The sequence below is a fragment of the Mesoplodon densirostris genome, chromosome 18 (assembly GCF_025265405.1).
Source record: "Mesoplodon densirostris isolate mMesDen1 chromosome 18, mMesDen1 primary haplotype, whole genome shotgun sequence".
Taxonomy (NCBI): Eukaryota; Metazoa; Chordata; class Mammalia; order Artiodactyla; family Ziphiidae; genus Mesoplodon; species Mesoplodon densirostris.
Window position 1 is genome coordinate 18,825,295 of NC_082678.1, and position 22,653 is coordinate 18,847,947.

Genomic DNA, 22,653 nt, shown 5'->3' on the forward strand with positions numbered 1-22,653 from the left:
CCCCTGGAGGCTCCACCTCGTCTGCCCGCCGGGTGCCAGCCGCCCTGCTTGCCCCGGGGATACCTGGCTCCAGAGTGGCCACCGGCAACAGCTTGATGAGGTCCCCCCGTTGGAAGCTGAGGAGGCTGTGGTCGTCAGTGAGGTAGCTTCGCAGGGCAATGACGTAGCCGGAGTCCTGCAGGTGGGTGGGTGAGCTGCCAGCCTACTTATGACTCCGTCCTGCCTGTCCCACCTGCTCCCCCGTTGGCGTCACTCTCCACCAAGCGCCCCCAAGTTCCAGCCCCACCCCAGGCAGCTTGAAGGAGCTTGGCTGACGGCCCCGAGTCCAGGCAAACCAGACGGGGTACGACGCAGCGGTGCTGGAGGCCCCCCGCCCAGCGTCCTGCTGGCCCGCACTTGCCTTCTTGAGCTCGCTCAGGAGCAGCTCGACCATGGCCTTGATGGTTCCCGCCCGGACCGTGTGCAGCACCAGCTGTTCATTCTTCAGTGACAGCTCCAGGGTGGAGCCAGCCAGGCATTCTACTCCCAGCACCTCAGCAAAGCTGTGCAGAGGGTGGGGCGTGAGCTGGGGGCCATCTCGCCGGCCCACGCCACACCCCAGCCCAGGCTCACCTGTACGAGCGGAGAGTCTTCAGCTGCTCGGGGTGGAAGCTGGGGCCTTGGGTCACCTTGAGCAGTCTCAGCCCCCGGTGGGACACAGCCAGCAGCTGCACATCACTGCCGCCCTCGCCCTGCCCGGAAGGTGGCTGGCTCATGGACAGGCTCCGGGCTCCCCGCCACCGTCCAAGACACCCTGGGGCTGCTCAGGCCAGTGCTGTTCTTCGTCAGTTCCACTGGGGCCCAGCCCACCCCCAGCTCTCATCCTGCTGCGGAAGGCCAAGCTGGCCTCCAGCCTTGGGCACTGCCATCCCCAGCCTCACTGACCGAGACGGGGAAGAGGCGGGAGAAGTAATTGGCCCAGTTGTCCCTGGCGGCCACCACGATGCGCTTCTTGACACTGTCCTCAGCTGTGTTCAGGGAGTCCAGGCCCACCTCCAGGTCTCCTGTTGGGCAGAAATGGCCCCAGGCCGTCCTCAGGCTCCCTCACAGCAGGGACCCCAGAGTCTACTCCCTCCCTCTGGGCAGGCCCAACCCCCAGCACTCTGGCTCCCTGACTCCAGGGTTCCTGGACCCTACGCAGCAGATCTTTCATCCTGTGCCTCTCGTCCTGGGAGATCCGGATGCAGGACTCCGCAAAGGTGTCCCTCAGGATCTGGGGGCAAAGCCAGGCGGTCACCACCAGGTCCTGAGGCCACAACCCACCCCAGAAGCAGCCACGCGTGGAGGAAAAGCTGGACAGCCCCATAGGCACGTGGGTGGAGCAGGGAGGGATGCCTGGCCTTCCAAGCCCCGGGCCACGTCCACCCAGAGCTCCCATCTGCCTCCCCCAAGCTGCCGGCACTAGTCGGGCTGCTGCTCCTCCATCAGCTGAGATAAGCTTCCCTGAAGGAACAGGACTTGGGGGAGGGGGGGGCAGCTACTGTAGAACTGGGGAGAACAGACACAAGCATCTGGGAGCATCTAGAGGTGGCAGAGGGACAAGCACCAGCGAGCACCTTCTGTGTGCCAGGCCTGTGTTGGGTGCTGTATACGCTTTATTTTTAATCCTCGTCATAAATCAAAAATGGCCCTTATACTGAGGGATGTTGGGAGGATTAAATAAACGAAGGCAGGGCTTGAAACACACCAGCGTCCTGCAACTGGGGCTGCTCTCCTGCCTGGGGTGGGGGCGGTCTGTACAGGCGCCGGGTAGGCTGGGCTCTCACCTGCTCACAGAGGAGCCTGAGGCAGTAGGGGTGGCTGAAGTTCTCCCGGGGGTAGAACACCTGGACGAGGGCAGGGGCGAGTAAGAGTGGGCCCGGACGGTGCCCCCCCAGCCCTCCTCCCGCCCCACCTCTGCCTCCCGGGCCAGAGGAGGTGGGGCTGGGGAAGCAGCCCCCAGTGTCTGTGTGTGGAGAGGAGATGCTGGGGCCCCAGGCTGGTAGTCCTACAGCCAGTGTCCTGTCCCCCACCCAGAGAGGCCAGGCTGCGGCCCGCCCTCGCGCCCACCTCCTTGCGCAGGAACAACCTCCAGGGGGCGCTGGCGTAGGAGAAGCACACGCTGCCGGAGGGCACAAGCAGCTGGGTGGAGATCCCCAGGTCCCCCATGGGCTCCACAAGGCCTGGCGGATGGAGGGGCCGAAGGGCATCAGGCGAGGAGCTGCCCAAGCAGGAATGATGCGGGCACGGGGAGAGAAGACCCTCGGCCCACTAGGGCCCCACGTGGCCCAGCTCAGTCCACCTCCGCTGCCTCCCTCCCCCCACTCCGTCCCATCTCCGGCCTCCATCTCCAGCCTCCCATGTTCCCTGCTGTCCCTGACATGTGTGGGCCCTCCCTGACCACGTCAGCGGGGTCACTAAACTCCTGACGAGGCCCACGCCCCGTGACGTCCCTCCATGCCAGACGGGCCCCAGGGGTGCCTGGGCCCTGCCCCCCACAGGAACGCGGAAGCTGGGGCTCCTCACCCACGGCTCCAAAGTCCGGAAGCGCAAGCGGCTGACCTCGGCCGTGAGCGCTGAGAGGCCCTTGGGAATCCTGCCCCCACCCCCCACAAAGCCCACCACCCGGGGATGTGGGGTTTCTCACCGTGCGGCTCAGCTGGAGGGGTCGCTGGGTCGCAGGGTGGAGGCAGTGGGGGTGCTGGCGGAGGCGGGGGTCTCTGGGCAGTGGGTGGGTTCTGGCCAAACAGCTCTTGAAGGGGCCCCTGCTTCTCCTTGATGGAGTTGGAGGGCCATGGCTGGCCCTTGGGTCGAGGGGCCACAGCTGGTGGGGGGCCCTTCCTTGGGCTGGGGGACAGCGTCTGGGGAGGCAGAGGATACACCCAGGCTGTGACTAGTGGCCGGGTTTACCCCGGGGAGCCTCAGGAGGGCTCTGGAGCGGAGCAGACGCTCTGGACAGGACGGGGCCTCACCGAGGGCAGCGGGGAGGCACCGCTGATCCCCAGCTTAGCCAGAGCCTCATCCTTAGGGTTGTTTTTCTTCAGGAAGATCTGGGGCTTCCTGAGAGAAGGAAGAGGTCAGGAGTCCACACGGTGACTCTGGGAAGCGGGCAGCCCCTGCCATCCTCCCCCTCCCCACCACCGCCGGGGTGCACCTGGGCGGCTCCACGGGCACGGGCATGGGGCCTGGGCGGCTCTGGTATATGCGGATGATGTTGCGGATCTCCCTGCTGGGCTCTGCCTTCCGGGGCTCAGGGTCCGAGCTACGCACCACGGCTCTGCCCTCGGCCGGCTGGCGACCACCGCTAGGCCCCACCTCTGTGGCTGGCTCAGCCTCAGCCTCCTGTGCAGCTTTGGCCCCATCTCGTGTCAGTGGCTTCTTCACTACCGGGGGAGGAGGAGGTGACGGCACTGACCAGAAAGGGAGGAAAGATGTGAGACCCTGTGCAGAACCGCAAAGCCTGCCCCCACCCCCTCTCCCCACCACCTGCTCTCGGTCTCTCTTCTTCCGGCTCCTCCTCCTGCTCCTCCCCCTGGGGGATCTTCACCTTGGCCGGAGGCCTCATCGTCTTCACCTTGATCTGCTGCTGCCCTGTAAATGTCCCAGATGGCCCTCACTATTACTCTCCACCTAGCCCACCCGTCTGGGCTCCTGGACAGGCCACACTGACCTAGAGGAATAGAGTGCATCCCGCCGTCCCCCGGCCAGGCTGGGGCGGTGGCTGAGTTTCTGTGTGGGATTGCCACCCCAAGGGCCCTCACCCAACTTCTGGAAATAGTCCCGTTTCTGCTGGAAGCTCTTGGGCCGCCGGGGCCTGTCTTCAGCCTCCTGTGAGGTCCCCTGTGGCAGGAAGGGAAAGAGAAGGAGCAGCCCTGCCAGACAAGTTGCCACTCACAGAGCAAACCCACTTGGATCCGTGGGGCTGGGGCCTGGCAGCATCTTTCCTGCATCTCCCCGCGCCCCCCACCCCAGGTCTCCCTCTTCTGTGGCCTTGGAGCCTGCTGCCCCACCCCGGCCCTGCCACCTGCCTGGCCTCAGCTCTTCACCCTCAGGCAGGCACCTACCAATTCCAGCTCATGCTCTGGCTCCTTCTGGGGGGTGGGTGTCTTCTTGGGCTTGGGGGTGATGGCTGGGGGTGGAGTCACGGAGGCAGCTCCAGGGGCCTGGGCCTGGGCATGATGCTCCAGGGGCTGGCTCTGGCGCTGCTTTGCCTGTTGCTCCAGGGACAAGGTCATGGCCTGGGTGGTCATCTGCTGGGCCTGATGGGGGAAGGGTGGTGTGCCAGGTTAAGAGCTGGCCTAGCCTCGCCACACAGATCTGTACCCACTAGGCAATCCACGGGCCCTGCCCATCCTCACCAGGATCAGCGCCTGCTGGTTGATGAAGTTCTGCTGCTGGACTGCCAGCTGCCTCGCGTCCACACTGGGAAGGACGGGCTGTGGCTGTGGCTGTGGCTGCGGCTGCGGCTGCAGCTGCGGCTGCGGCGGCACCACCATGGCTGGGGGTGTGGCAGGCAGTCAGGGTGGGTGAGCGCCATGGCTGAGCTCCCAGCCCTCTGCCCACTGTGCCCTCTAGGCCCCAGGCAACACCCTCCCTCCTCCAGTCCCTCCCTGAGAAGGGACCCAGTGGCTATAGTCCAGCCTTACCTGGCATGGCGGGGACCGCCCCCATTGCTGGCATCATGGGCACGGGTGCAGGCATCATGGCTGGCTGGTATCCGGGCATCTGCATCATCCCTGAGTACACTGAGGGAACAGGGCCCCCCCTGGTCAGTCCCTACCTGGGCCCACAGCCTCCCTTTAGCCCCAGGCAAAGAGAAGAGTACGGGCCACCAGGGTGCTGGCCGGAGCTCTGATTGCAGCTGCGTGGGGATCCCAGGCCATGCTTGCCTGTGTTGCTGGGCAGGGAGGCTCTGGATGGGTGCTCAGCCCCGCACTCACCCACGGGATAGCTGCCTTGCTGCATGGGCCCCATGGCGCCCCCTCCCTTCATGCGGTCACTCAGAGCCCTGCCTTGCTGCAGATCCTGAAGGGACAAAAGTCACAGGTCCCAAGGTCAGAGCTAGAGCCCTAGGAGGGATGGGAGGGGCAGCAGAGGCCCCGGGGGCATAGGGGCAGCAGTGGGGTGGGGTCTGCGTGCAGGACACTCACGCTGAGGCACGGGGAGAAGAGGTGGTCCAGGAAGCCATCCAGACTCCCTGAGGTCCGGGACTCACCTGTGGAGGGTTGCTGTCACCTGCCTGGGGCGTGGGGCTTCTGGCACCCCCGTTCCCAGCACTCTGCCAACCTCAGTGTGCCCACTCCCAGTTACCTGTGTGACCCCTGCTGGGCAGAGGTAGGGCTGGGCCTGGAGGGGGGCCTGGGGGCAGTGAGGGGGCCTGGATGCCAGGGGCCGGGGGGATGTCCTCGGCTCTGCAGGAGATAGTGGGCCCAGATGAGGAGGTGCCCTGGCCGGGACGTTCCCAGGTTGAGGCAAGGTGCAGAAGCTGCTGTAGGGGTCATGCCCCTGCGGTGGGCGAAGGCTTGGGGGCGGGCGGGCTGGGCCTGTGGCAGCACCTGTGAACCCCCGCGGATGACAGGGTGGCTGAGGGGGTCACCTACGACAGGATAGGGACAGGAGCAGGTCAGGGGTGCTGTGGGTGGCACCTACAAGCCACGGGGGGCAATTGGGTAGCTGTGGGGACCAGCCGGGTCCCCCAGATCCTCGGTCCAGCCGATCAGGTCCAACACGAAGTCGCAGCCAGCCAAGTCCTGCCAGGAGTCCTTAGAGTGCAGTGACACAGACCAGCCACGCGGGGGCGGATCCAGGCCTCTGGGTGAGACAAGGGCATGTAGCAGATGGTGGTCGGCCAGGCGGACGACCATCCGGAAGGGACAAGGACCTGAGGGTGGGCTGGGGGGAGGGGGTGGTGGAAGGGGACAGGAACCTGGCTGAGGACCCAGTGCGACTCACAGCCCTCTACTTCTACATTGGCCCTGATGCATTTATTCATTCAATTTGATGAGAATCTGGACCAGATCTAGCAGGTATACTCTCTACTTGCTCTCCGTCTTGAATCTACTGTCTGGACCCTGCCCACCTACCCCGACCCCTCGCCCCCATCCCGCCACCCGGGGAGCAGGCTTTGGCCTTGGGCCTGCAGGAGCAGCCGCAGGAGGTGCTTGGCGGGAGAGTGGGCTGGGAGCATGAGGAAAACCAGGAGGCAGACGGGACAATGGCCAGTGTGGGCGGCACTCGCCCATCCCAGGCCCTGCACACCTGCTCTGCAGAATCCGCCCAGCGAGTTGCTCCCCTGTGGTCCAGGACTCCACCTCGGCCGAGTAGCTCTCCTCTGCAGGGACGAGGGGTAGGGGCAAGAGTGAGGGACAGCAGGGTCCAGCCGGACAGGAAGGGAATACTGTCCCGTGGCGGTTCCGAAAGCAGGAGAGCAGGGAGGTCAGGGTCACATCGGGAGGGCTGAGGCGGGAAGGGGGTCGAGGGAGGGCGAGAGTGCTGGGCAGGCCCCACTGTGGGCCTGGGGAGGCCCGAGAGGAGGCAGGCGTCACCGGTGAAGGTGAAGACATCCAGCGCCATGCGGCCCCGCCTCCATCCGGCTGTCCACTCGAGCTGGGTGGGTGGGTGGGCCCGCTCGGACCCAGGGGCCTGCTGCGTCTGCTCCAGGGCTCCCAGCAGCTTGTGCTGGCACAGTGCTGCCATGCCCCCGGGGGCCTGGTCGGACACAAATCTGCGGGCACAGCACAGGGCTGCCGTGGGTACGGGGTGGCCCGCTGAGCACACCCATGGGGCCCCCACCTGCCTGGCCCCTTACTTGAGCAGCGGCTTCTGCAGCGTGGACACTGGGGGGAAGGCACTGAGCAGAACAGCCAGGAGGGCCCAGCCGCGCTGGCTCTGCTGCTCGTCTGGGTTGTGCCAGAGCTGGGCTGCGAGCTGGCTGAAGAGCTCGTTGCGCAGCCCCGGCCGGCGCTGCCCCTGCCGCACCAGATACTGGCCCATGGTCTGCTCCTGCCAGGGCTCCAGGGACCCGTCCCCCAGGAACCGCAGCATCTGCAGACACAGAGCAAGGGGAGGCAGGACGTGAGGGGCTCCCGGTGCCCGGCCAGCACCCCTTGCACGGGCCCACCCTGCCCCTCCCCAGTGTGTCACTCACCACCTTGTTGATATCCAGGGCATGCTGAGGGTTCTCATTGTCCAGCCGGGTCAGGGGTTTGGTCAGCAGCTGCCCAGGTCTGGGCAGGGATGGCTCCTGCAAGGAAGGAGGGCAACATGGCGCCTGAGCAGGGGCTGGTGTGTGCTGACCTGCCAGACACAGCCCCGGGGGAGCCCCAAGGGAGCATGCGCCCTGCGAGAGGAAGAGGGGCTGGTGAGGAAAACCATCTTAAAAATACATCTCTGGGGGCTTCCCTGATGGTGCAGCGGTTAAGAATCCGCCTGCCAGTGTAGGAGACACGGGTTCGAGCCCTGGTCCGGGAAGATCCCACATGCTGCGGAGCAGCTAAGCCCGTGGGCCACAACTGCTGAGCCTGCGCTCTCTAGAGCCCGCGAGCCACAACTACTGAAGCCCGCGTGCCTGGAGCCCGTGCCCCGCAACAAGAGAAGCCACCGCAATGAGAAGCCTGCGCACCGCAACGAAGAGTAGCCCCCACTCGCCGCAAATAGAGAAAGCCGCGTGCAGCAACAAAGACCCAACACAGCCATAAATAAATAAATAAATAAATAATTTTATTAAAAGAAAAATACATCTTGGGACTTCCCTGGTGGTCCAGCGGTTAAGAGTCCACGCTCCCAATGCAGGGGGCCCAGGTTTGATCCCTGGTCAGGGAACTAGATCCTGCATACCACAACTAAAAAAGGTCCTGCATGCCGCAACTAAAGATCCTGCACAGGCAACGAAGATCCCGTGTGCCGCAGCTAAGACCCAGCACAGCCAAATAAATAAGTAAATATTTTTTTAAAAAACCTCTCAATCACTCTTTCTGATTAGAAAACTAAAGCTCATGCACGCAGAAAACGCAGAAAACTCAGAAAACACGGAAAAGGATGAAGAATAAAAACCACCATTAACATTCCACTGCCAGATATAACCACAGTTAACATTTTCGCCTCCTTTCTAGTCTCACTTTCTACGTGTAGGTACACACATCATCTCCCCACCCTCCTTGTTAACAAAATTGGGATCATACTCTACGTGCAGTTTTGAATCCTGCTTTTGTTGCCAACACTGTAGCCTGGACACTTTGCCTTGTCATTCAACATGCTTTAACGACATGGCTTCAATGGCAGGGCAGTGCCGCAGGTGTAACAAAGGTGTGGCACTGCAGATAAGTAACCAGGAACACGTTTAGGTTCAACGGATTTTCCTGGATTTTCCGAGCAACGCAGTTGCATCCACAGCCCCGCAACAGGAGAGGGAGGAGGGGGACTGGAGACAGAAGAACAGACACAGCTTCTGCCTGACGGGGGCTAACGCCTGGGGAGATATGAGCATCAGCCGTGTACAGCTAAGGCCTGGGGGCCCACCTGAAAGCCGATGGAGATGAAGCTGGAGAAGGGGAATTGGTCGATGTCGGGGGGGAGGGTCAGGCTGGGCCGTGCGGGAACTTCCGGGGGCATGGCCTCCGTGATGCTCTCGGCCAAGGTGTGCTGACGGCCTGGGATGACATAGGCGGCAGCCCAGAAACGCCCAGGTAAGGCGCCTGGCTCTGGCGCCGCCTCCACCTCTCAGCATCAGCCCCCAGCTCCAGTGCAGAGGGAGCCGGGCAGTGAGCTGGGGGGACCCAGAGCATCAGAGGGAGGGACCACAGGGACAGAGCCTCCGCCCAGGAGGGGGTCATGGCAAGAGCAATGCCCATCAGGACTCACCCTCCACTGTCTTCAGCATGACAGCCAGCTCAGCCGGGATCTCCAAGCGCCCCAGCTCCTAGCAGGAAGGAGCAATGGACCAGGAACTAAGGGAAGGGGCATAGGAACCCAGGGGTCCTCCTCACCCCCAGGGCTGTAAGCTTCCCCTCCAAAGACCAAGGATTCTAGTCCTGGACACTCAAACAAATAAAGCCCCCAGAGCCCCCAGAGGGAAACCAAGGGCACCCCAGGCCTCTTCTTGGGGGGCACAATGGATGGGCCTGAGGGACAGGACCCATCTCGGCACCCCTGGGACCCCACGCTCCCCCTCAAGCCAGGCCAGGTTCAGCAGGCTCACAACCCAGCAGACACCCTCCAGCTTCCAGGCCACCTACCATGCTTGGCGCCTTCTTGGAGGCCCCGACGCTGTGCCAGCTGCACCGATGCCCAAGCTGTTGGGGGAGATGCAGGAGGAGATGATGCCCCCGTGAGGTGTCACCAGGAGCTCCCTAGAGGCCCCTCCCCCACTCAGCAGTGCAGCTGCCCCCTCCTCCTCCCAGGAGGGCCCCACGCCAGTGGAGGAAGGGGAGCAGATCCGGGGGGCCAGCTGTCTGCCCCCAGCCCTCCAGAGCCCTCACTAGCCTTAGCGCTGTGGCTGTCTCTCTTCCCGTCTGCCAGGTACCGGGAAGAGGAGGGAAGAAGGGAAGGAATGGTCCCAGGGGACAAAGTCCAGACAGGGAGGGGCCAGAGAGAGGGGCAGTATGTGGGCATTGACCTTTGAGCTGCTTTATGGCCCTCAGATTGGAGTCACTGGGCAAGAGGGGAACAGTCCAAGGGAGGCCTGGAGGAGATGGGAGGCACCCCCAGCCAGCAGGGGAGTCAGGCCCTGGCAGTGGGCAGGCATGAAGGAAGGTGACAGCCTCCTGGAGGCCCCAGGCTACCCTGGCCAGGCAGAGGGGGCTGGAAGGAGCTCCACCAGCAATGGTCTCCGAGGCCTCGGTCCTTCTGCGGCTGCCCTTGGAGGGTGGACGCTGTCGGGATTTGGCCAACATGGCCGGCAAGGCTGCCTGGCTTCTCCCCTGAGCTGCCCGGGGCAGGACCCATCCATGTGCTTCACCTGCCCTCTCCGCTGTCTCCGGAGCAGGTGCCGGCCCGCCAGCAGGATGGTGTTCAGCTGCCCCAGAGCTGCCCGCCGCCGGAGGTACCACTTCCTGCAGGCCGGGAAGGGGGTTGGTGAGGAGTCCAAACTCACACGCGATACCTGAATCCTCCAAGCCAAGACATGAATGTAAAATCGGACCCCAGTGAAGCCCCCGGCTGCCTAAGGGAAGCAACAGGGAAAGGACACGACACTTTGAAAGACCAGCAGGTAAACTGAGATGCTGTTGTGCCCAAGGGATCAAGATCTGGGACTCTGGAGCCGACCACCAGGGCTCGTTCCCCTACTGTTTAGTCACTGCGGTCTTGGATAAGTTATTTTACCTCTCTGGGGGTTTTTTGCTTTTGTTTTTTGGCCACGCCGCATGGCGTGTGGAATCTGAGTTCCCCGACCAGGGATCAAACCTGGCCCTGGCAGTGAAAGCGCTGAGTCCTGGACTGCCCTAGTGGTGCAGTGGTTAAGAATCCTCCTGCCAATGCTGAGGACACGGGTTCGAGCTCTGGTCTGGGAAGATCCCACATGCCGCAGAGCAACTAAGCCCATGCGCCACAACTACTGAGCCCAAGTGCCACAACTACTGAAGCCCACGCGCCTAGAGCCCGTGCTCCGTAACAAGAGAAGCCACCGTAATGAGAAGCCCGTGCACCGCAACGAAGAGCAGCCCCTGCTCGCCACAACTAAAGAAAGCCCACATGCAGCAACGAAGACTCGACACAGCCAAAAATAAATAAATAAATAAATTCCAAAAGAAAAAAAAAAGCAGGCAGAGGACTTGGCCAAGAAGTACATGAAAAGATGCTCAACATCATTAGTCATTAAAGAAATGCAAATCAAAACCACAATGCAATACCACCTCACACCCCCTAGGATGGCTATAATTTAAAAAGCAGAAAATAACAAGTATTGGCAAGGATGCAGAGAAATTGGAACCTTCATACATTGCTGGTAGGAATATAAAATGGGGCAGCCACTGTGGAAAACAGTTTGGCAATTCCTCAAAAAGGTAAAGACAGAATTACCATATAACTCAGGGTTTCCACTCCCACATAAAGACCCAAAGGAACCAAAAGCAGAAACTTGAACAGTTACTTGTACACTTGTGTTCATAGCAGCCTTATTCGCAATAAGCCAAAAGGTAGAAACAACCTCACATGCCCACTGACAGATAAGTGGATAAACAAAATGCGGTCCATCCACACAATGGAACAATGTTCAGCCATAAAAAAGACATGAAGTTCTGACACATGTTACGACAGGGACAAACCCTGAAAACACTATGCTTAGTGCCAGATGTAAAAGGAATTTGTATGAGTCAACTTAGACGGCATATCTAGAATAGGCAAATTCACAGAAATGGAAAGTGTACTGGAGGTTACCAGGGGCTGGAGGGAAGGGAGTGAGGCTTCCTTGCTGAATGGGTATAGAGTTCCTGCTGGTGATGAAAATGTTTTGGAAACATATAGTGGTGACGGGTGCCCCCTTCTCCGAGGCTTCCCTGGTGTCCACGGCACTGCCTTCATTTTGTTCTCAGTCCTTAAACAATCCCCTTTGGGGCGACTGGCAGCTGGGTGACTGTCTGCATCTGACTCCCCAGCTAGCCTGGAAGGTACCATCTCTGTGCCTGTGTGAAGATGCTGGCACCTTCCTCCCTGTGTTGCCAGCATCTGGCCCAGGGTAGATGGAGAAGATGGTCAACCATCTTCTGGATGGATGAGTGAAGACGGGCAGTGAAGGGTGAGTGGGGCTGGAGCTAATGAGGTGAGAAGGGCGAGGGGAGCATCGCAGGACCACGAAGCCCAAAGAGCCTGGAGTGTAAAAGTCCGGCCTACATCGAGGCTGGAGAGGTAGGCAGGGCCTCACACAACCTGATTCACGCTTTTAAAAGAGTATTCTTGCTGCAGAGTGGAGAATAGACTAGAAAAAAGAACAGTCAAGGAGTCAAGACCGCAGGTTTGACTGGCCTAGCAGATAATGAGCTTCCCGTGGCTGGGGGTATTCAAGCAGAGATGGCATGGTGGGAATGCCAGCAAGGAGAGTCCAGTGTTGATGGGAAGCAGGCAGACTAGCCTTGAGGCCCTACGCACCCCCAACCCTGCACCACCACCGTGAGGAGGCCTACACTCTCGCCCCACTCTGCACACCTGGCCTGGAGCCCACGCACGCGAATCCGTGGTAGGAGGCGAAGGCGTTGACAGGAGAGGCTGGTGCAGAGGCCTCGGTGCAGGGTGAGCAGGACCTGGGCATGCTGCTGGGCCCGGTGCCGCTCCAGCTGCTGCCAGCCCAGCTCCCGCAGTAGCACCTGGGGGCAGAGGTTTGGGCTGGGGACCACCCTGCCCTTCTCCCGAGGCCTCAGCCTCCTCCCTTCTGCCGGACAATTGATTCTGCTGGGGTGCCCGGGACACCCGGCCCACTCCATCTCCCCACCACCCAGAAGGACCACCAAATCATGAGTTGGTCCCAGAATGTTCCTCCCACTTTCCAGCCATACCTGCTGCTTCCCTGCTCATACACACCACCCACCTGCGTGGCTCCCAGGTGACAGAGGGGTGACTCAGCCCCGAACACCTGGTTCAGGATGGCGCCACATCTTTCCCGGTCAGAGAGCTCTTCTTGTCCCTCTATCCCCAGGGCCGGGAACCTGCCCCAGGGACGGAGAACCTTGGGGAGGTCGGAACAAGCACAGCAGGACCTCCCTCTACACTCATTTGACCCTGAACCCCTGGGGGTCTATTCAGTCTATAAGTCATTCAACAATGATTTGGAAAGCACCTACTATGTGCCAGGCACCCAGGAGAGTTTTGTTGAGAGGAGGAGGGGCAGGTGAATGCACAGAGGCGTGGAGAGGTGTGCGGGTGACGAACAGTGAAAGGAGATGCAGATGGAGGGAGAGAAGGGGAGACAGAGAGAATGGAAGGAGGGAGGGTTGGACGTCAGGCCCAGGGTCCCTGGGAAAGTGTGTCCATCCCCCGCTCCCGAAAAAGCCCCAGGTCCGCCAGCCACTCCAGGGGGCCTTCCTAGCGAGCCCTGGCCCTGAGGTGCCTGCACCCCGGGCTGCCCGCATCCTGGGCCCCTACCTGGTCAGGAAGGCCTGGAAGGGCACGCGAACAGGGAAGTTGGCGCTGCGGGTACACACGGCCTCCAGGATGCCCGCCTGGCGCAGTTGCTCTGCCACGTGACCCACGTCAAAGAGGCCCGGAAGCTGTGGCCACGGGGCAGAGCCACGGAGAGCTGAACTGAGGGGCTCAGAGCTGTGGGGAAGGTGGGGCAGGGCCGAGGAGGGCTGAGGGGGGCGGGGCAGGGGCGGGAGGGCTCTCGCACCAGGTGCTGGGAGAGCTCACCTTTCCCGGGTTGGGGTTGAGGCACTGGATGAAATAGACGTGGCTCCTGGTGGGGGGAAGGGGCGGTCACTTGAGCACAGACCGGCCCCTCCATTCAAACTCCCTGGGGTTGAGTGTGGGGGGCCCTATTCTCACCTTCCCAGCTGGGCTAGGAGGTCCCCCAGGGAATGCTGGAAGCGAGAGGCCAGCGTGGGTTTGCCTGGTCCTTCCCCAGACTTGGGCTCTGCTTCCTGGAATAGGCTACCCACCAGCTGTGGGGTGAGAGGGGGCCAAGCCAGCTCACCTGGGCCTGTCCAGCCTGCCCCTGACCCCGACCCCCGGGGAGCCAGGGTGGGCCGGCCAAAGGTTCAAGTTGCCAGGGGCTTGAAGGCCAGTTCCTTGGGCAAGGCTGTCCGGGTGGGGAGGGCAGAATGGGGGGACAGGGGGGCCGGCAGGGGCACCTGGAGCTGGCTCTGGGCAAGCATTTCCACCACAGCAGGGTCAAGATGATCCTTGTTTCTGTTTAAAAACTTGTGAACCTGCAAGAGATAATGTGGGGTGGGGGGAGGGGAAGCCAAGGAGAGAAGGCTAGGTATGGAAGCCAGTCTCTTTGCAAAATAATCCAGCCTCTCCCCTCTGAGTTATAAGGCCACCTTTGACACAACACTGTAAATCAACTATACTTCAATGAAAAAAAATGTTTTACAAAGGCCCCCTTTGAAGTTGGACTCATCTCACACCACGTACCAAAATTAACTCAAAATGAATGGATCAAAGACCCAGATGTAAGACCTGAAACTATAAAACTCTTAGAAGAAAACAAAGGGAGAAAGCTTCATGACATTAGACTTGGCAATGATTTCCTGAATATGACACTAAAAGCACAGGCAACAAAGGAAAAATAGATAAACTGGATTTCATTAAAACGAAAAACTTTTGTGTATCAAAATACAGTACTAAGAGGGTGAAAAGACAGCCCACAAAATGGGAGAAAATATCACATATAAGGGTTTAATATCCAGATTATGTAAAGAACTCCTACAACTTAACAACAACAAAAAAATAAAACAACTCAATTCAGGACATCCCTGGTTGCACAGTGGTTAAGGATCCGCCTGCCAATGCAGGGGGCACTGGTTCGATCCCTGGTCCAGGAAGATCCCACATGCCGCGTAGCAACTAAGCCCATGCACCACAACTACTGAGCACACATGCCATAACTACTGAAGCCCACGCGCCTAGAGCCCGTGCTCCACAACAAGAGAAGCCACCACAATGAGAAGCCCGTGCAACGCAATGAAGAGTAGCCCCTGCTCACTGCAACTAGAGAAAGCCTGAGTGTGGCAACGAAGACCCAAGGCAGCCAAAAATAAATAAATAAATAAATAAATAAACCCCAAACCAACTGAATTCAAAAATGGGCAAAGGACTTGAATAGATATTTCTCCAAAGAAGATACACAAATGGCCAAGAAGCACATGAAAAGATGCTTGGCATCATTAGTCATTAGAGAAATGCAAATTAAAACCACAATGAGATACCACTTCACACCCACTAGGATGACTATAATTTTCAAAAATGGAAAATAACAAGTATTTGCAAGGATGTAGAAAAACTGGAACCCCCCATACATTGCTGGCGGGACTATAAAATGGTGCAATCACTGAGGAATAGCTTGGTGGCTCCTCAAAAAGGTAAACATAGAATTACCATATGACCCAGCAAACCTACTCCTAGGTAGATACCCAAAAGAATTGAAAGCAGCAACTCAGACACTTACTTGTACACCCATGTTCACAGCAGCATTATTCACAATAGCCAAAAAGGTGGAAACAATTCATGTCCATCAGCAGATGAATGGATAAACAAAATGTGGTCTACACATACAACAGAATATTATTCAGCCATAAAAAGGAAGGAAATTCTGACACATGCTACAACATGGATGAACCTTGGAAGCATTATGCTTAATGCAATAAGTCAGACACAGAAGGATTTTGTGTGTGTGTGTTATGATTCCACTTACATAAGAATAGGCAAAAAAAAAAAGAATAGGCAAATTTATAGATACAGAAAGTAGATTAGATATTACCAGAGTCTGAGGAAGGGGGAATTGGAGCTTAGTGTTTAATGGGTAAGTTGTTTCTGTTTGGGCTAGTGAAAAAGTACTGGAAATGGATAGCAGTGATGGTTACACAACACTATGAATGTACTTAAAGACACTGAAATGTACACTTAAAAGTGGTTAGAATGGGAAATTTTATGTTGTGTATATTTTACCACATTTTTTTAAAGGCTGCCTTTGTCACATACCCAGTTCTTGGTTACACTTTTGGGTCTGTTTATTGGGTTTTCAATTCTGTCTCATTGATGGGTCTGCTCCTTAATTAATAGAGCTTTAAAATATGTTTTAATATCTGATAGAGCAAATTCCTCCATAATCATTTGCTTTTTAGATCTTATTAGCTATTCTTATGCATTTATTTTCCATATAATACTTCAGAATAATTTTGTTAAAATCCACCTCTCCTTCTCTCATAAAAGCCCCATTGGAGTATTGTCTAGAATTACATGACTTTTCTAGATTAACTGGGAAAGAGTGAACAATATAGGGCTCCCCAATAGGAATGTGGCTTTTCCCTCCATTTTTAAGTCTTCTTTTGTGACCTTCAATACAATTTTATAGTTTTCTTCAGTCAATCTCCTTCTGTTTCTTCCTTTTTTCTTTTAGATGTGATTTTTTTTGAGGGATAATTGACATACACTCCTTGTGTTTCACGTGTGGATAACTCCTGTGTAGTTTGTACGTTTTCTTCTACAACCAGAGCATGTCACCTCCTCCAGGAAGCCTTACCTGACTTGCCCCACCTCAAACCAGTCACCTGGTCCTAGCCTTTAAACCAGGCCCCCTCCCCTCAGCAACTCTCCTCCTGGGTAGGTGTGCAGTAGTCATGAAACTCATAAAGGGGAGAGGAGAATCCCTTCAGTGAGCACCTAGTATCTGCCAGGCACCTGACCCGCCATTTCCATGTAATTGCATTAATCCTCAGGACAATGCTATAGGATGGACTCCTATTCCCATTTTACAGATGAGGAAATGGAGGCTCAGAAGGAGAAGTAGACTGCCTGAGGTTATCTATCAGAGCCAGGTCCCATGCATACACTCTGCCCCTCTTGGTCTGGAGGGTCCCAAGGCCTTGACCCTCCCCACCCCATAACGCCCACCCAGAACTCAGTAAGTCATGCATGAGGTGAGGCCAAGGGCCCAGGTGGGGACAGATGGCCAAGCCTTGGAAGGGGCCTCCCCACACCTACCCCTCTGAGCTGTCAGGTGACTTCCCAGGGTCCCATTGCCCTCGCGGATTCACCCTGATACCTGGTAGGTGACGGTCCCAGCGTAATGCCGCACGGTGAAGATGGGAAGGGGCAGCTGGGGCTTGGTGTAGCGCGGGTGGTCGCCGTGGTGGTAGTGGCACTTCTGCAGGAAGGTGTGGTCTGTGGCCTGATAAGAGGAAGAGCTCCTCAGGCCTTTGCAGGCGCCATTCCCCTGCTGGGACTGTGCTTCCCTCCCCTGCCCCCCAAAACCGCAGGCACTGGACAGAAGGTGAGCTTTGGTTTTGGTCCCCAAACTTCTTTTTCAGGAGGAGTCACTCCATATCTGAGTCCTTATAAAGGGCACAGCTTCTATCCCAGGGACTATTTTGAACAATTGGTTCCCATCTGAGAAAAAACACAGTAGCCTTGTATACCTCAGTCAATAAGATTTGGCGGCTTAGAGGACCCTTGATGAAATCATTTAAAAGAAATGGGGCTAGGGGAACTTGAAGGCAGATTTAGCAATCACTCCTGGGAGTCTGGTCTCACAGTTACATGTGTTTCTGAACAAGTCTTTCAAAGATACTTCTAAAAAGCCATCCGGTAAGAGATTATTTTACAGTGCTAAGGAACTTATAACAACAAATACTTGGGGAAACCCTCACAAGCCCCTCATGGGGCCTGCACAGTCCCCACTGCCCTGCCCCTCAGGCACAACTGTCCCCCTGCTGCAGTGAGGACTCTTGGAGAAGTCGGGAATCTCACTCAGGATCACCCAGAGACAGGATTTGAACCCAGTTTGGCCGCTGCCTTCCCAAGCTGTGCTGAGGGCCTGTGGGCAGGGTCCCAGGACCTCAGCACTTTATTGCTCCCCTGGGAGTTCCTGCTGGCTCTGGCCTGGCCACCAGGGTCCCCACTCCTTGTCCCCAACACTGGGGGCTCACCTGGGACAGCCATGTCTGGGCATCCAGGATACTCAGGACGCTGTGGGGCTGGTCTACCAGGAGGTCCAGGCAGGACTCCTGCGGAGGCTGGGGGATGGGCACCCAGGGCAACAACTCTCGACGACACTCCTCCTGGGAACAGCCGGCATTTAGTTTACAGAGACCACCCATGTTCATGGGGGGACCTCATCTGAGCCAGAGCAAGGATGGCCCTCCCGCTTTACAGATGAGTAAACTGAGGCTCAGAAGGACTAAGATGGCCCATAGCAAGGGAGCTTTGGGGCAGAGCTCTCGGTGTAGTGCCTTCTCTTTACCAGGGATGGCCTCGGTTCTGGGAAACAGCTGGGTGTCCCCCTGCCACCTCCATGCGCAGCTCCCCATACCTCCTCCTGGGCCAGAAGCATCTGGCTGGAGAAGAGCTGCAGGCGCTCGCTGGCGAGATTGTTGCACAGCTGCTCCAGGCCGTTGACCTGCAGTGCCTGGGGGGGGGGGGCGTGGGCAGTGAGGTGGGCACCCACACGAGGTGGGGGCACAGGGCAGCTGGTCAGGGGGCTAGCACACAGGCCTGGTGCCCTTCACCCCCCTCCCACAGCTGCCCCCATTCTCCCCGGCACTAGGCGGGAGTGGTGCCCTAGGGCTGATGCCGCCTCCTCCAGGGACAAGTCCAAAGATCCTGGCACAGCATGCAGGCTGCCTCAGCCCAGTCCCAGTCTCGATCATGCTTCCTCCCTCCAACAACCCACACCCCTGCCCTTTGCCTCAGCACCACTGTGAGCCTTTGGGCCTCTGATCATAGACATCCTGTGGTCTAGAAGGCACCTCTTGCTACAGCCTAACTCGCTGGCTATCAGAATGCCACATCCTCGTAAGCAGAGCTCCAGGCTGCCGCCTCCAAGAAGCCTTCCAGCATCCCTCCTGTTGGAGTTACAGGCTCCTTCCTCTGTGCCCCTCGGCACTTTCCTAGTAAGCCCAGCAGAGCCCCCGCTTCGTGTAGCTTTGCACAGAGTTCTGACATGTTCTAAAATACACACAAGAGCACGCAGGTGCATACATGCACACACACACACAGGTGCAACGGTCATCCCCCTCCTCAGAGAGTGGACAGTCACCAAGGACACACTGGAGAGGAGGAGAGAGCAGGGGACAGGGAACAGTGCCCATCCAAGGACTGAGGTGGGAGCCACCTCCTCTTGCTCTCACCCCTCCTCCCTGCCTTGAGGAAACAGGATGCTCTGGAAAGGGGTGAAGAGCTTATGAAAAACTCAGTGTGATTTGGGGGATTCCCTCTCTTCCCTCTCCTCTGGGTACACAGGAGGCGAGGCTGACCCATCCGAGGGTCTTTCATTGTCTTAAGGCTCCTGTGAGACTCTGCAAGGCCAAGCAGGCAGAACACTCCAGAGCCGACGTCAGGGTTGGATAGGGCTGGATAGGGCAGATGGCTGTACCTATGGAGCACGCAGCTGTCTCGTGGACCATCTTATGGTCAGAAAGGCAAGCAGCACACGAGCACCCCCACAAAGGGAAGCTGCTGGGGTCCCCAGAAATAACCAGGATGAGGTGGGCACCCTGTCCTGGGCCCCACCCCCAGGGGTGACCTCAAAGCCGTAGACATCGACGACAGTGACAGTGACCACGCTGCCTCCCTCCCCGGGGGGTGCCAGCCGCACATTGGTTCTCCTCAGAAGCCAGGTGAAGAGCCGCGAGTACAGGGCCTTGGCCAGGGCGTCCCTGTGGGCATGGTGAGTGAGCCTCGCGCAGCAGGGGCCAGGCCTGCTCACAGCTCTCTCCTGTCCCCAGGGCCACCTGGCATTGATGGCACTTTCCATGGGCAGGGATCTCGAGACGTGGCCATAGGGCGTCTCCTGAGGGCAGAGGATGTGCATGTGGCACGTCAGGCCCAAGGCCCACACTAGTGCTCCCCAAGACTTCGGGTTGACTGGTCAGGCCCCCGCCTCCCCAGGACCCCCAAGCTCACCATGACCCTCCTGGTGACAGCCCCCTCCAGGCGCTCGGGCGGCACCCGCAGCAACCGGGCTGCTGTGTGGATCTCAGCCCAGCTGGACACGGCAGCCATCTCCTGTGACTCCCTCTGGACAGGCGGGAGGGGGCAGGGAGAGCTCTGCTTGTGGACTGGCTGCTTCCCATGGGGCAGGGGCAGGGCCTTGCTTTGCCTGGCAAGGTGCCCTGTTACCCAAAGGTAGATCTGGGCAGGTAGGAGCTGGCTCCAGAGTCTGAGGGCCTCAGTGTGAATCCTGACTTTACCTCTCCACTAGCTGGCGGCCCTGACAAGTCTCTTTCCTTCTCCGAGTCTCCACTGTCTTACTGTTAAAGGCGAAACAACAATTTTTATGTTATGGTGTTCTCAGGAGGAATGAATTAGAAAATATATGCGGGGAATTCCCCGGCGGTCCAGCGGTTAGGACTCGGCACGTTCACTGCCGAGGGCCCGGGTTCAATCCCTGGTCAGGGAACTAAGATCCCGCAAGCTGCGTGGTGTGGCCAAAAAAAAAAAAAAAAAGAAAAAAAAAGAAAGGAAAATATATGTAGAGTGATCTACACAGTGCCAGGTACATAATAGCTGCTCAATTAATGCCAAGTATCCTCCTTAGGGTGGCAGTTTAGTGGGACAGGATCGGTATAGATGCAGAAGACCCCGGTTTCAATTTTCTCATCTGTACGATGGGAGTTCATCTGCTTTCTGGGGCAGTGGTGAGGCCCTGATGGTGGCCCGGGGCTTCACTGTCTCCTACACACAAGTGTTTGGCCTTGTTATTTCTGCCCTGATGATGCAAACAAGCCACCACCAATCCAATGTCTCAGAGGGAGCTCACCTCTGAAGAGGAGAAGCAGATGTTGCCCAGCTGCAGGACAGAGGCCAGCACAGCCCAGACAGCAGTCAACTCCTCGGTGCACAAGCCCAGCACCTGCAGGGCCTTCACCAGTCCTGTGAAGTCCTGGGCATCCTCCTTGCCCTGGAGCCTGCAGGCCCGGCCCTTCAGAGCACAGCAGGGGTGAGGGGTGAGGAGTCGGGGCCTGGCCACCCGCAGCTTCCCTCTCCTCAGACCCTCCCCTGCGCAGGCCCCGTTGTCCAGCACCGAGGGGGCCTTCCCCCACCTGGTTGAGGTAGGAGTAGGTCTCCGGCCCCTGTAGGGAGAGCCGCTCCCGTTCCATGGGGTCCAGCCCCGCCAGCAGCTCATAAAAAACATGGAAGCTCCGCTCAGCCTGGGCCTCAGGGGAGAAGGACTGCCTTAGGAGGAGCAACGGCCTGGTCCTGTGCCCCAGGGGAGCAAGGACAAGTCCTGGGGAAGGCCGGCTTGGGGGCTGAGGGACCACAGCCCCTCACAGCGGCCCCTCCCTCTTTCCCACTCTGGGAGCAGCAGGCCAGGTCATACCTGAAACACCACTCTCGAGGTCTCAAGCAGATAATGTGACACAGAAGCTCCCAGGATGACCCCTCTGTGGACACAGGACACTGAGTGAGGGGGGCCCCGCTCAGAATGGGACCCACCATGGGCTGGACCCAGGGCAGCAGTCTCAGGTTCCCAATAAGGGAAACTGATCATGGGTGACCCTGCCCACCTGGACCCCCGTCACTCACTGCTGCAGGCAGAGGCCTAAGACCTGGCCAAAGCGGCTGGCATTGGCATTGAGGACTGTCTTGGCGTGGCCAAAGCTGCTGAGCATGGGCAGCACGTCGTCCAGCTGGATGGGGGAGGGGCATTCAAGTATCCCTGGGAGCAGCAGCGGTGCCCACTGATCAGGCAACCCAGCCGAGGACACTATGCACCTGGGAGCTCTGTTGGTCCATGGAGGGGTCAGTCACCCCAGCCCTCCCTGCCCCCGCAGTAGGCAATGCCTGGGGCTGCCCCCGAGGAGAAGCCAGAGGCCTGAAGACCACCCTTCTGGCCCAAAGGAGTAGGATGGTCCCTCTTGGATCCCTGGGAAATGGCGAGCTGCCCCTCACCTGACAACCTCTGTCCCTTGTCTGCCCCTGCTCCAGGCTGCTTAGGAACTGCACAATCTTTCTGGAAGCTTCTGTCTTCCCAGAGCCGCTGTGCCCACTGCAGGAGGGAGAGGCTGGCAGGGTCTCCAGGAAGGGGCACATAGGACAACCCCATTGAGCCCGAAAGTGGGGATATGCCCACCTGGAAGTGATACCTGCCCTAAAGTAGACTCCCAGAAATGCAGAAACATAGACCTGGGGCATAGAGACCAAACAGAAAAAAGTCCCCAAGATGCCTCGTTCAAGGGGCACAGTCTTAGGAAGTCCAGAGCTGTTGCCCAGCAGTGGACCAGACAGGCAGTTTCAAATGCAGACCTCACATCCCCCTCCTCCTGGCCTTCAGTGTGGCCTGAAGGTTCAGCCAAGCAGGGCAGCCACCACTCACCTCAGGAGGATGCAGGTGCCCTGCCCAGTGCTCTGAGACAGGCTATAGGCTGCTGCCACGACGGCAAAGATGTGTCTGAGGGAGGAGGGTGGAAGCAGATGAGAAGGTTACCAGAGATGGGCACCTGGGGCCTCCTGGGCGTAGGCAGGTCGTGCCTTCCATGCCCTGGACCTCAGTCAATGGGATATGCTGGGGCTTAGCCACCTGGGGGTGAGCAGAGGGTTCGTGGGGCAAATTCACGTACGGGGTGGTGTTAGGGGTCTTCCTAGGGCAGTAGCTGGCCAGGACCTCAGGTGAGAAGAGAGGCAGGGGCCGGCGGGGGTTCAGAGCGAGCAGGAGGGGCCCCCCAAAGGTCTGGGAGGAAAGTGGAAGCTCTCATCAGAACATGAAGGGAGCAGGTGCTACAAATAGAGTGGAGCTCTGATGCCCGCCCCCCTGCTCTGCAGGACCCCAGAGAGAGTTCAGCACCCAGCCCAGGGAGGAGAAAGATGGAGGGGGAAGCTCCAGGGGTGCCCAGAGGGCCCTCTGATCCCTGGGGAACGGGAATCCCAGCCCACCATCCCCTCTTGGGTCCCCCGTACATAGATTCGGCCCAGGTAAAACCTCTTCTTGAGGCACAGCAGCACGGAGCTGTCGCACACCGGCCTGTAGGGAAGCAGGGTAGAGAAGCAGGG

At 58.6% G+C, this 22,653-nt stretch overlaps 1 protein-coding gene across 1 annotated transcript in view; it reads right to left on the reverse strand.

Moving 5' to 3' along the window:
* MYO15B (myosin XVB) overlaps window positions 1-22,653 on the reverse strand; it is a 30,623-nt gene that overhangs the window by 5,581 nt on the left and 2,389 nt on the right. The window contains 47 exon segments of the mRNA XM_060082711.1: window positions 64-175; window positions 401-542; window positions 613-731; window positions 925-1,043; window positions 1,177-1,252; window positions 1,806-1,865; window positions 2,089-2,201; window positions 2,666-2,879; window positions 2,991-3,078; window positions 3,173-3,428; window positions 3,505-3,609; window positions 3,780-3,858; window positions 4,065-4,277; window positions 4,377-4,516; window positions 4,665-4,763; window positions 4,959-5,043; window positions 5,163-5,233; window positions 5,329-5,429; window positions 5,668-5,829; window positions 6,277-6,349; window positions 6,564-6,742; window positions 6,827-7,062; window positions 7,166-7,261; window positions 8,536-8,666; window positions 8,878-8,935; window positions 9,252-9,308; window positions 9,974-10,067; window positions 12,157-12,314; window positions 12,536-12,653; window positions 13,090-13,214; window positions 13,354-13,399; window positions 13,489-13,604; window positions 13,794-13,871; window positions 16,709-16,834; window positions 17,592-17,723; window positions 17,975-18,070; window positions 19,187-19,319; window positions 19,395-19,453; window positions 19,567-19,680; window positions 20,423-20,584; window positions 20,706-20,819; window positions 20,984-21,047; window positions 21,190-21,293; window positions 21,556-21,678; window positions 21,976-22,054; window positions 22,224-22,333; window positions 22,561-22,624. Of these exon segments, the coding sequence (XP_059938694.1) occupies window positions 64-175; window positions 401-542; window positions 613-731; window positions 925-1,043; window positions 1,177-1,252; window positions 1,806-1,865; window positions 2,089-2,201; window positions 2,666-2,879; window positions 2,991-3,078; window positions 3,173-3,428; window positions 3,505-3,609; window positions 3,780-3,858; window positions 4,065-4,277; window positions 4,377-4,516; window positions 4,665-4,763; window positions 4,959-5,043; window positions 5,163-5,233; window positions 5,329-5,429; window positions 5,668-5,829; window positions 6,277-6,349; window positions 6,564-6,742; window positions 6,827-7,062; window positions 7,166-7,261; window positions 8,536-8,666; window positions 8,878-8,935; window positions 9,252-9,308; window positions 9,974-10,067; window positions 12,157-12,314; window positions 12,536-12,653; window positions 13,090-13,214; window positions 13,354-13,399; window positions 13,489-13,604; window positions 13,794-13,871; window positions 16,709-16,834; window positions 17,592-17,723; window positions 17,975-18,070; window positions 19,187-19,319; window positions 19,395-19,453; window positions 19,567-19,680; window positions 20,423-20,584; window positions 20,706-20,819; window positions 20,984-21,047; window positions 21,190-21,293; window positions 21,556-21,678; window positions 21,976-22,054; window positions 22,224-22,333; window positions 22,561-22,624 (5,399 nt within the window).